The sequence below is a fragment of the Euprymna scolopes genome, chromosome 30, assembly GCF_053919585.1.
Source record: "Euprymna scolopes isolate OS-2025 chromosome 30, ASM5391958v1, whole genome shotgun sequence".
NCBI lineage: Eukaryota > Metazoa > Mollusca > Cephalopoda > Sepiida > Sepiolidae > Euprymna > Euprymna scolopes.
In genome coordinates, this window is record NC_136511.1 from 56283414 (window position 1) to 56296565 (window position 13152).

A 13152-nucleotide genomic window follows, 5' to 3' on the forward strand; every position below is an offset into this window, starting at 1 on the left:
TAAGGGTACGGCTCAACAAGAACTTGTTTATATTGGATTTGAAAGCCAACTGGATCAGTGCCCGTAAACAACCTCATCAAATGTCCATTTATATAAACACTCGTGCACCGCTTTTACAGTGCTAGACCTGTCTGTTTATAATAACCTCATTAAATTCATTAGTTTTTATGTTTGGATCCCTTTTACCTGGAGATATATATATATATATATATATATATATATATATATCCTTCTGCAGTATGAGGTAGGTTTATTCCACTGTTGGATATATGTTGTTGCGGGTTGCTTGATCTGTATAAGTTAATAGGCATTCTTGTGTGTGTGACGTGTTTGCTCAGAGTGTCTGCCTAGCATGCAAGAGGCTCGGATTTAAAATCCCGAGTTCGGATGTGTCTAACTGATGAGCCCAAATGAGGGCGAAACCCAAGTCTTGAACTTCCGGTTTATTGGGTTTCTTGGCTCTTGTGAGCTGTGATTTTGTCTGGCTGTGGAAATAATTATATATATATATATATATATATATATATATATATATATATATATATATATATATATATATATATATATATATATATATGGGAAGGCCAGATGCTGTATGTACCTTCTGGGAATGTTGGACGTAGGGCAGGTGCCCTCACGTCGAAAAAAGAATTCTTTGCTACAAAAGCATCTACAAAGTTGTGGATGGCCTATGCCCATCTAGGGGCTCAAGGCTATTGATGGATATATATATATATATATATATATATATATATATATATATATATATATATATATATATATATATATATAAGAATTTAAATGTAACATTCATATTTTGTCAAATGTTTAGTTATGTAATATATATAAGGGGAGACAAATGTGAAAAAATAACAGTGAGAGTGTGTTTATTTATATAACCACCAAAGGGTTGATATGTCATGAAACAAAAGAAATATATAATATTGCAAATTTTCTCCTATTTTCAATATATTATAGAGCTATATATATGTATATATATACATATATATATATATATATATTTATATATATATATTATATATATGTATATATATACATATGTATATTATATATATATATATATGTATATACATATGTATATATTATATATATGTATATATATACATATGTATATATTATATATATATATGTATATACATATGTATATATTATATATATATATATGTATATACATATGTATATTATATATATATATATATATATATATATACATATGTATATTATATATATATATATGTATATTATATATATATATGTATATACATATATACATATGTATATATTACATATATATATATATATATATATATATATATATATATATATATATATATACATACATATTAGTATATTTAGGCAGAATTTTTTTCTTTTCTGCACGTTTCATTAAATAGCACGGATAACTCTTGCTTGTTTTTCTTGTAATCTTCCTTTTCTCTATGTCGGACCATTTTCCGAACGTTTTTCCAAGTGAAAAAAGAAATTTCCCATAATCGCGAACGTTTTCGACCTCCATTGGTCATCCTCAGGCGAGTAGTAAAAAATGAAATTGAAAAATGAAAATAGCGAGATGAAATGAGGGCACGCTCTAGTGCTTTTGAGTATTTTAATGATTTTAAGCGATTTTAATCGCCTTTTAATCATCTTTTAATCGTCTTTTCATTTCATCTCGATACTTTCATTTTTCAATTTCATTTTTTATTTTTTACTACTCGCCTGAGGATGACCAATGGAGGTCGAAAACGTTCGCGATTATGGGAAATTTCTTTTTTCACTCGGAAAAACGTTCGGAAAATGGTCCGACATAGAGAAAAGGAGGATTACAAGAAAAACAAGCTAGAGTTATCCGTGCTATTTAATATATACATATGTATATATTATATACATATGTATATATTATATACATATGTATATATTATATACATATGTATATCCTAAATATATATATATATATCGTAAATGTACATCTTATAAATAACTTTTAGTGCAAGAAGTGAACGGCAATGGAGATGGACGAGAACTCAGATGTAGACAAAATATATTTGGATGGCAAGCTATTGAGGTTTTATTACCTGGAGCACAGGATAAAGCAAGTGTGAGTGTGATTGCAAGAATTAAATGTGGATGGAGTAAGTTCAGAGAAGATCTGCTATTACTAAACCGCAGAGCATCGCTACTGTCAACTGAAGGATGAGTACAAAGTCTGGTGAGCAAAGAGAGTGGAAGGCATGCGTTGCATGGAGAGAAATGATATAAGAACGATACCATCGATGTCTAATGTGAGCATTCAAAACAGGCTTAGATCTAATGACCTCAGAAGATTAAATCTGGACAGTACAAGGAAATGTTTGCTGAACAGGAGACTTTGATGGTATAGTCACATTCAAAAAAAATGGACGAAAGTGTTGGATTATTAGATGTAGAACAGTTGAGGTAGCAGGTTCAGTTTACAGAAGAAGTCTAAGGAGACATGGGAGGAAGTGCTACGAATTAACTTGAAAGAAATAATTATAAATAAAGACCTGGCCGGAGATAGAATAGTTTGGAAGTCAGTTTCTAAAAACATGTAAAATTGATGGTAAACCGATGATGATGATGATGATGATGATGATGATGATGAGGAGGAGGAGGATGAGGAGGAGGAGGAGGAGGAGCATGAAAAAGACGAATAAGCCTCACAAACTCTTTACTCTATTTTTGATCACAATCTAACATTCAACCCAAGAAAAACTAATTGAAAAGGAAGCTTAATGAGATTATCAGACGAAACTTGAAAAGATTTGAATGGACAAAATTTTTAGTATTTAAAAAGATGTTAACATTAAAAATGTTCATGTCAACTGAGACGCAGTCCCACGTTATTGTGATGGGAGTGCTTGAAAATAAACTTTGTTCATAAAAAGTTTGTTTAGTTACACGTATACATATGCGGTTGCAGCTACTTTTTATTGTAATTGCTTTACAGGGAAAACCAGAGATTGGAGCTCCCTCGAATATCTTATCTGAAAATAAAGACAATATTAATTGATTGAGTAGATTACTTTTCCCTGTCACCGGTTGTAAAGTTAGAAAAAATAATTACATAAAATATAATTTCAGCAAGAATTTCCACACCTTAGCAAGTCGCATAATCTATGATATAAATCTCACCTGTCTGTTTAAATGTATATTTGTATGTATGTATGTTTACCTAAAACTTTCGACAGAGGCGACGGATTTTCATGAGATCGGTATCGTTTTGAAGCTCGACCCTTTGGACGACAAATATCGAGAAATTGGCTAAAAACATTAATTCCTTCACCTTCGACTGGGCACTTTTCTACAAGTAGGGACGTTTTTTTCGCCGATATTTTCGAAAGTCATCCCCTCTTTTCGGTTGACTAGCCTTAATTTATACCTTCACCACTTCTGGTTTGGCGATGTACGCAACAGCTAAGACCTGACTTTTGTTTTTTTTTCATGTTCTTTTCTTCCTTCATGGTACGGCTTAGAGCCTGCCTGCCTACTACCAATTTTTTTGTTTTTTGCTCAACAAACATCTCCAAACATCCGGGCAACGCCGGGCACCGAGGCTAATAGAAAATAAGTATCACGGCATGTACACGCATGGATGATTGCATTGACTATTAAGGATCGGTTGTTTTCGCTCCGCTAGATTCGTAAAACGATCAAACGCTTAACCTGAAATAACTCATCCATGCTTCAACATTTAACCCATTTCCATATGGATTGAAATCAATGAAATGTACTGATCTTTCTGCAGACTGAAACGGCATTGAATACAGAAGTGTAACGGAGCAGTACATCAAAATTGATCCGACATCCTGCTGCGAAGAATTAGGCCTAAAATTATCAGAATTTGCTTTTTATTGGTGAATAAATCAATGAAATCTGATATTTTTTCTGTCAATGTGGGATATCCCACAGACACATATGAGTTATGTCTTTTGTGAGTTCTTAACGCATATAAGTTAGAAAACGCATAAGCCTTATCACACACACACACACACACACACACACACACACACACACACACACACACACACACACAGAGGGTGGAATGATAAAGTTGTCGCCCTAAAGAAAACAACATTAAAGATTTGTTTTAAAAGTTTTATTGAAAAAATCAATTCAGGTAACTTGATTTTGTAGTAGAGCTGACATCTATTCAATGTAGCCGTCTTCAGTCTCAATCACCATCTTGATACGGGTCCACAACTGGAAGTATGCCTTTTCCACAAGCACTGGTGAGAAGGATCTCGGCGAATACTTCGTAGATGGTGGCGATAGGCTGGCTTTGGTGTTGTGGGAGATCCATTCAATGCACAGTTAAGGATTAGTATTTAATGCAAAAAAATGAGCACAAATTTAACCATATTCGAATACCAATTTGGTAAAACGCACACATTCTAAGTTAAACTTTTGCACGTTTTAAACGGACTAAAAAGTCTAAGAATACGTATATTGTTCATATTTAGGGTAAAAATCTTTGCCACAGGAATCAATCAATAGATGGTAATTTTCAGCAAAGATCTTGAAAAGTTCTTGAGGACTTTAATGTTCTCATATGGTTTCCAGTTTCTCACTTTGATCTCTCGCCATGTATCTTCAAAATATTTCCATTTGATTCATATCCGGCTCTGCATGGACCAGTTTATAATCTTGATTTAGTTGTCATCCAAATATAACTCGAGTAGCTTTACAGTGTGACAGTGAGTGTTATCCTGCAGACAGTGAGTGTTATCCTGCAGATAGTGAGTGTTATCCTGCAGACAGTGAGTGTTATTCTGCAGACAGTGAGTGTTATCCTGTAGACAGTGAGTGTTATCCTGCAGACAGTGAGTGTTATCCTGCAAACAGTGAGTGTTATCCTGCAGACAGTGAGTGTTATCCTGCAGACAGTGAGTGTTATCCTGCAAACAGTGAGTGTTATCCTGCAGACAGTGAGTGTTATCCTGCAAACAGTGAGTGTTATCCTGCAAACAGTGAGTGTTATCCTGCAGACAGTGAGTGTTATCCTGCAGACAGTGAGTGTTATCCTGCAAACAGTGAGTGTTATCCTGCAAACAGTGAGTGTTATCCTGCAGACAGTGAGTGTTATCCTGCAAACAGTGAGTGTTATCCTGCAAACAGTGAGTGTTATCCTGCAAACAGTGAGTGTTATCCTGCAAACAGTGAGTGTTATCCTGCAGACAGTGAGTGTTATCCTGCAGACAGTGAGTGTTATCCTGCAGAAAATTGCAGATTGAGAAACAGCAGTGGGCAAATAATACATTATTTAGAACTTAACAGAACTATCTGTAGGGAAAATCTTACTTGCCTAGCATGGGTGCGTGATTCAAAGGGTCGGTCGTGTAACAACAAAAAAAAAAAAAGGAAAGGAAAGAAAGGTTAAAAGGGCGACAACCAGTTGGTTTTATGATTGACGGTCACGTGATGGACGCAGACTGTCGATGTTTCTAAGCAAGTAAAACAGGTAAATAAACGCGGACGTGAAGGGAACAGCGTAGTAGGCATGCGCAAGCCAACTTGAAAGAGTGTTGAGTTGTGGAGTTGGAAGTTTTGACAGCAGTGTGTCGAATTTACCCAAGAAATTGTTAGTTTAACCATAATATTATTATTATAACATTTTCAATAACAAAATAAAAGTCTTTATACATACATGCGGGTGTTTATATGTGCTAGTCTTCCACGTGCTTTCCGCTTCTTTTCATGAAGAAGGTAACAACAGGAAACGTTTGCTGAGAGTTTCTTGAAGGTTTTATTTGCGGAGAATTTACACAGAAGAGAGAGAGAGAGAGAGAGAGAGAGAGAGAGAGAGAGAGAGAGAGAGAGAGAGAGAGAGAGACTAATGTAATTATAGCTAGTTATTTACTTCTTAAATTTAAATGGCTAACTTAACCCTTTACTGCCAAAATGTTTTTATGCAATAAATATTTTTTTTGAATCATGAAACCACACGTGGCAGAAGGAACTCCTCATCCTCTTGTTGAACCATGCATAAACCTGTATTGTGAATGACCGGCATATCAACACTTTATTTAGTCATTTAATAAAAAAGCAATAATTTTACGGCATATCAACACTTTATTTAGCCATTTAATAATGGAAAGTGTTCGACTGAGCTTCAATCTATGGTCCCCCCTCGCCAAACTTTCACAAGAAACACGCGTCTAGCTGTAAACACTATCAATAATTTCCCCCACTCTTTATCTGTGCCTAAACCTAAGCGTAGATTCCATGAACAAAGCTTCTTTCTTAGAACTGCACGCCTGTGGAATTGTCTTCCGTTTTCCTGCTTTCCGGCTGACTACAATATGGTTGTGTTCAAGTCTAAAGTAAATAAGTTCTTGATGAGCCGTTCCATATAAGTTATCAAATTTACCAAATTTTCATTACTAATGATTACTATATTGTCCAATTTCTACTGCACACTCTTTAACCCTTATCCTTGAGTGGCCTCTGGGCCTTGATAATGTGGTGATGCCTATGTAAAAAAAAAAAAAAACTTTATATAGACATTTAATAACCAAACAACAATTTTACGGCATATCAACAGTTTATTTAGTCATGTCATTTCATGGCATATCAAAACTTTTTTAGTCATTTGATAACCAAGCAACAATAATCACGGCATACCAACGCTTTATTTAGTCATTTGATAATCAAGCTACAATTGTACGGCATATCAACGTTTTCTATAGAATTTAATAACCAAGCAAAAATTTTAGTCATTTGATAACAAAGCAATAATTTTAAGGCATTATCAACGCTTTATATAGACATTTGATAACTAAGCTACAATTTTACGGCATATCAGCACTTTATTTAGTCATGTCATAATCAAGTGACAATTTTATGGGATATCATTACTTTATTTAGTCATTTGATAACCAACCTACAATTTTACGACATATCAACGCTTTATTTAGTCATTTGATAACAAAGCAATAATTTTAAGGCATATCAACTCTTTATTTAGTCATTTGATAATAAAGTAATAATTTTAAGGCATATCAACGTTTTATTTAGTCATTTGATAACAAAGCAATAATTTTAAGGCATATCAACGCTTTATTTAGTCATTTGATAACAAAGCAATAATTTTAAGGCATATCAACGTTTTATTTAGTCATTTGATAACAAAGCAATAATTTTAAGGCATATCAATGTTTTATTTAGTCATTTGATAACAAAGTAATAATTTTAAGGCATATCAACGTTTTATTTAGTCATTTGATAACAAAGCAATAATTTTAAGGCATATCAACGCTTTATTTAGTCATTTGATAACAAAGCAATAATTTTAAGGCATATCAACGCTTCATTTAGTCATTTGATAACAAAGCAATAATTTTAAGGCATATCAACGCCTTATTTAGTCATTTGATAACAAAGCAATAATTTTAAGGCATATCAACGCTTTATTTAGTCATTTGATAACAAAGCAATAATTTTAAGGCATATCAACGTTTTATTTAGTCATTTGATAACAAAGAAATAATTTTAAGGCATATCAACGCTTTATTTAGTCATTTGATAACAAAGCAATAATTTTAAGGCATATCAACGTTTTATTTAGTCATTTGATAACAAAGCAATAATTTTAAGGCATATCAACGCTTTATTTAGTCATTTGATAACAAAGCAATAATTTTAAGGCATATCAACGTTTTATTTAGTCATTTGATAACAAAGCAATAATTTTAAGGCATATCAACGTTTTATTTAGTCATTTGATAACAAAGCAATAATTTTAAGGCATATCAACGTTTTATTTAGTCATTTGATAACAAAGCAATAATTTTAAGGCATATCAACGTTTTATTTAGTCATTTGATAACAAAGCAATAATTTTAAGGCATATCAACGTTTTATTTAGTCATTTGATAACAAAGTAATAATTTTAAGGCATATCAACGTTTTATTTAGTCATTTGATAACAAAGCAATAATTTTAAGGCATATCAACGCTTTATTTAGTCATTTGATAACAAAGCAATAATTTTAAGGCATATCAACGCTTTATTTAGTCATTTGATAACAAAGCAATAATTTTAAGGCATATCAACGTTTTATTTAGTCATTTGATAACAAAGCAATAATTTTAAGGCATATCAACGCTTTATTTAGTCATTTGATAACAAAGCAATAATTTTAAGGCATATCAACGCTTTATTTAGTCATTTGATAACAAAGTAATAATTTTAAGGCATATCAACGTTTTATTTAGTCATTTGATAACAAAGCAATAATTTTAAGGCATATCAACGCTTTATTTAGTCATTTGATAGCAAAGCAATAATTTTAAGGCATATCAACGCTTTATTTAGTCATTTGATAACAAAGCAATAATTTTAAGGCATATCAACGTTTTATTTAGTCATTTGATCATAAAGCAATAATTTTACGGCATATCAACGTTTTATTTAGTCATTTGATAATAAAGCAATAATTTTAAGGCATATCAACGCTTTATTTAGTCATTTGATAACAAAGCAATAATTTTAAGGCATATCAACGTTTTATTTAGTCATTTGATAACAAAGCAATAATTTTAAGGCATATCAATGTTTTATTTAGTAATTTGATAACAAAGTAATAATTTTAAGGCATATCAACGTTTTATTTAGTCATTTGATAACAAAGCAATAATTTTAAGGCATATCAACGCTTTATTTAGTCATTTGATAACAAAGCAATAATTTTAAGGCATATCAACGCTTCATTTAGTCATTTGATAACAAAGCAATAATTTTAAGGCATATCAACGCTTTATTTAGTCATTTGATAACAAAGCAATAATTTTAAGGCATATCAACGCTTTATTTAGTCATTTGATTACAAAGCAATAATTTTAAGGCATATCAACGTTTTATTTAGTCATTTGATAACAAAGAAATAATTTTAAGGCATATCAACGCTTTATTTAGTCATTTGATAACAAAGCAATAATTTTAAGGCATATCAACGTTTTATTTAGTCATTTGATAACAAAGCAATAATTTTAAGGCATATCAACGTTTTATTTAGTCATTTGATAACAAAGCAATAATTTTAAGGCATATCAACGTTTTATTTAGTCATTTGATAACAAAGCAATAATTTTAAGGCATATCAACGTTTTATTTAGTCATTTGATAACAAAGCAATAATTTTAAGGCATATCAACGTTTTATTTAGTCATTTGATAACAAAGTAATAATTTTAAGGCATATCAACGTTTTATTTAGTCATTTGATAACAAAGCAATAATTTTAAGGCATATCAACGCTTTATTTAGTCATTTGATAACAAAGCAATAATTTTAAGGCATATCAACGCTTTATTTAGTCATTTGATAACAAAGCAATAATTTTAAGGCATATCAACGTTTTATTTAGTCATTTGATAACAAAGCAATAATTTTAAGGCATATCAACGCTTTATTTAGTCATTTGATAACAAAGCAATAATTTTAAGGCATATCAACGCTTTATTTAGTCATTTGATAACAAAGTAATAATTTTAAGGCATATCAACGTTATATTTAGTCATTTGATAACAAAGCAATAATTTTAAGGCATATCAACGCTTTATTTAGTCATTTGATAGAAAAGCAATAATTTTAAGGCATATCAACGCTTTATTTAGTCATTTGATAACAAAGCAATAATTTTAAGGCATATCAACGTTTTATTTAGTCATTTGATCATAAAGCAATAATTTTACGGCATATCAACGTTTTATTTAGTCATTTGATAATAAAGCAATAATTTTAAGGCATATCAACGCTTTATTTAGTCATTTGATAACAAAGCAATAATTTTAAGGCATATCAACGTTTTATTTAGTCATTTGATAACAAAGCAATAATTTTAAGGCATATCAACGTTTTATTTAGTCATTTGATAATAAAGCAATAATTTTAAGGCATATCAACGTTTTATTTAGTCATTTGATAACAAAGTAATAATTTTAAGGCATATTCAACGTTTTATTTAGTCATTTGATAATAAAGTAATAATTTTAAGGCATATCAACCTTTTATTTAGTCATTTGATAACAAAGTAATAATTTTAAGGCATATCAACGCTTTATTTAGTCATTTGATCATAAAGCAATAATTTTACGGCATATCAACGTTTTATTTAGTCATTTGATAATAAAGCAATAATTTTAAGGCATATCAACGTTTTATTTAGTCATTTGATAATAAAGCAATAATTTTAAGGCATATCAACGTTTTATTTAGTCATTTGATAACAAAGTAATAATTTTACGGCATATCAACGTTTTATTTAGTCATTTGATAATAAAGTAATAATTTTACGGCATATCAACGTTTTATTTAGTCATTTGATAACAAAGTAATAATTTTAAGGCATATCAACGTTTTATTTAGTCATTTGATAATAAAGTAATAATTTTAAGGCATATCAACGTTTTATTTAGTCATTTGATAACAAAGCAATAATTTTAAGGCATATCAACGTTTTATTTAGTCATTTGATAACAAAGTAATAATTTTATGGCATATCAACACTTTATATAGACATTTAATAACCAAGCTACAATTTTACGGCTTACTAACACTTTATTTAGTCATGTCATAACCAAGCAACAATTTTACGGCATATCAAAACTTTATTTAGTCATTTGATAACAAAGTAATAATTTTACGACATATCAAAACTTTATATAGACATTTAATAACCAATCAACAATTTTACGGCTAATCAACACTTTATTAGTCATGTCATAACCAAGCGAAAATTTTATGCCATATCAAAACATTTTAGCCATTTGATAACCAAGCAACAATTTTATGGCATATTAATACTTTATTTAGTCATTTGATAATCAATCAACAATCGTACGGCATATCAGATCTTTATTTAGTCATGTCATAACCAAGCAACAATTTTACGACACATTAATACTTTATTTAGTCATTTGATAATCAAGCTACAATTTTATGCCATATCCAAACTTTTTTTTAGTCATTTGATAACCAAGCTACAATTTTACGGCATATCAACGCTTTATTTAGTCATTTGATAACAAAGCAATAATTTTACGACATATCAACGCTTTATTTAGTCATTTTATAACAAAGCAATAATTTTACGACACATTAATACTTTATTTAATTATTTGATAACAAAGCAAAAACTTGTACGGAATATATACGACTTATTTAGTCATTTGATAATAGAGTAATAATTTTACGGCATATCAAAACTTTATATAGCCATTTAATAACCAAACAATACTTTACGGAATATCAAAACTTTATTTAGTCATATCATAAACAAGCGACAATTTTATGCCATATCAAAACTTTTTTTAGTCATTTGATAACCAAGCAACAATTTTACGGCATAGCAACACTTTATTAGTTCCTTTTCTCCACATTAAAAAACGACCCTGGTGTCTAACTCTGTCCCGTGGAGAGGCATTGTAAATAGGAACACTTTATTTAGCTATTGAATAACCAAGCAACAATTTTATGGTATATCAACACTTTATTTAGTCATTTAATGATTTTAATAAATTGAAATGACTAAATAAAGTGTTGATATGCCGTACAATTGTAGCCTGGTTATTAAATGACAATTGTACGGCATATCAACACTTTATTTAGCCATTTAATGTCCTAGTTTTAATATTACGGCATTTTTTATTCATTAAATATCCACAATTTAGTGCTTACAAATGTTAACTGTAAGGGACTGAATTATGGAGCTGCTAGCATCTATCCAATATCAACCTCCTCTCTGTCTGTCTCTCTGTCTGTCTGTCTGTCTGTCTGTCTGTCTGTCTCTCTCTCTCTCTCTCTCTCTCTCTCTCTCTCTTTCTCTCTCTCTCTCTCTCGTGTATAGTTGGTTGGTTGTTTTGTTTTACGACATATCAACCCTTTCCGGGTTATTTAATGCCGAATCCACAGATTTTGAAGAAAAAATTTTTTAATAGAATATATTTGTTGTTTTCACGTTGGTTTCTATTTAACCCATAGTTGGGACCCTAACAGATACTACCACTCTAGGTCAGAGTGGACCTGGGAGGAATGGTAATTAAAGGGTGGCTCCACACTCCCCAAAGCCCACAAGCTGGGGCCTCACCACTGGATATAGTTTAAGGTCATATCCAGGACCCCCATTGAGGGACTTTTACCCTCTGCAGGGGGGGGGGCAGTCGGCGTATTCTAATGCCCCACCGACAGGGCCCTCGTATATAGTAAGTACAATCATTAGATATACTTAAGACCAAATATTTTTTGGTGCAAATGTTTCTGATCATAAAACGTTTGGGTAGAGAAGAGGAACCGGTAATAAACACGAAAGAAAATGCAACCGAAACGCATAATATAGCTGTAATATTTCCATCATTAATTTCTTTTTATTATTCTAGGCTCACCTAAACGAAATATTTTGGTAATGTCTGATATTTTGAGACACTCTAACTATTGAAAGAGCCAAAAAATTGCAAATTCGACATTTGTTTTCTCAAAGGTCAAATTTGAAGTAGAATTAGCCATTTTGTTAAATGAAAGCTAAAAACAGAAACCCACTCCATTTTCATCACAGTGTTAGGGTTGCCCCTGCAGCTTCAAGGTGCCCTTTCTACCGAGAGGAATACTGTCGCATCCTCAATCCATTCTTTTGACATGTTCAGATTTCTAAGATGCCAACCTGCACCCACTTTGGCACATCTAATTGACGTCATGCTTAACACAACACAATTTGCTGCAATAAAAGAATTAGACCATCAGGCTTATGATGATGAGCACACCCAAATATGCAAGCATGTTCGTATTTTATATATATATATATATATATATATATATATATATATATATATATACTTCATTTACTCACATAAAATTAATATACGAAAGTATAAATTTATGCGTAAACTTTAAGTATTTACTTCAAAAGTGCTCAATACGTAGGTAGATCTAGTTAGTAATTTATAAAATATATATGGCGATTAAGCTACATATATATTTTATAACTTACTATATATATATATATATATATATATATATATATATATATATCATCGCCATATATATTTTATAAGTTACTATATATATATATATATATATATATATATATCCATCTTCACCCCAAGCAAGGCACAGTGCCAC

General features: G+C 30.9%; 1 protein-coding gene across 1 annotated transcript; it reads right to left on the reverse strand.

The window, feature by feature from the left end:
- Positions 1–4688: 4688 nt before the first annotated feature.
- LOC145254613 (uncharacterized) lies at positions 4689–12728 on the reverse strand. Its single transcript, XM_080113225.1, has 2 exons — positions 12630–12728; positions 4689–5249 (listed from the first exon to the last, which is right to left on the reverse strand). Exons 1-2 carry the CDS (start codon positions 12726–12728, stop codon positions 4689–4691), a joined length of 660 nt encoding a protein of 219 aa, XP_079969351.1.
- Between the last annotated feature and the right edge of the window lie 424 nt (positions 12729–13152).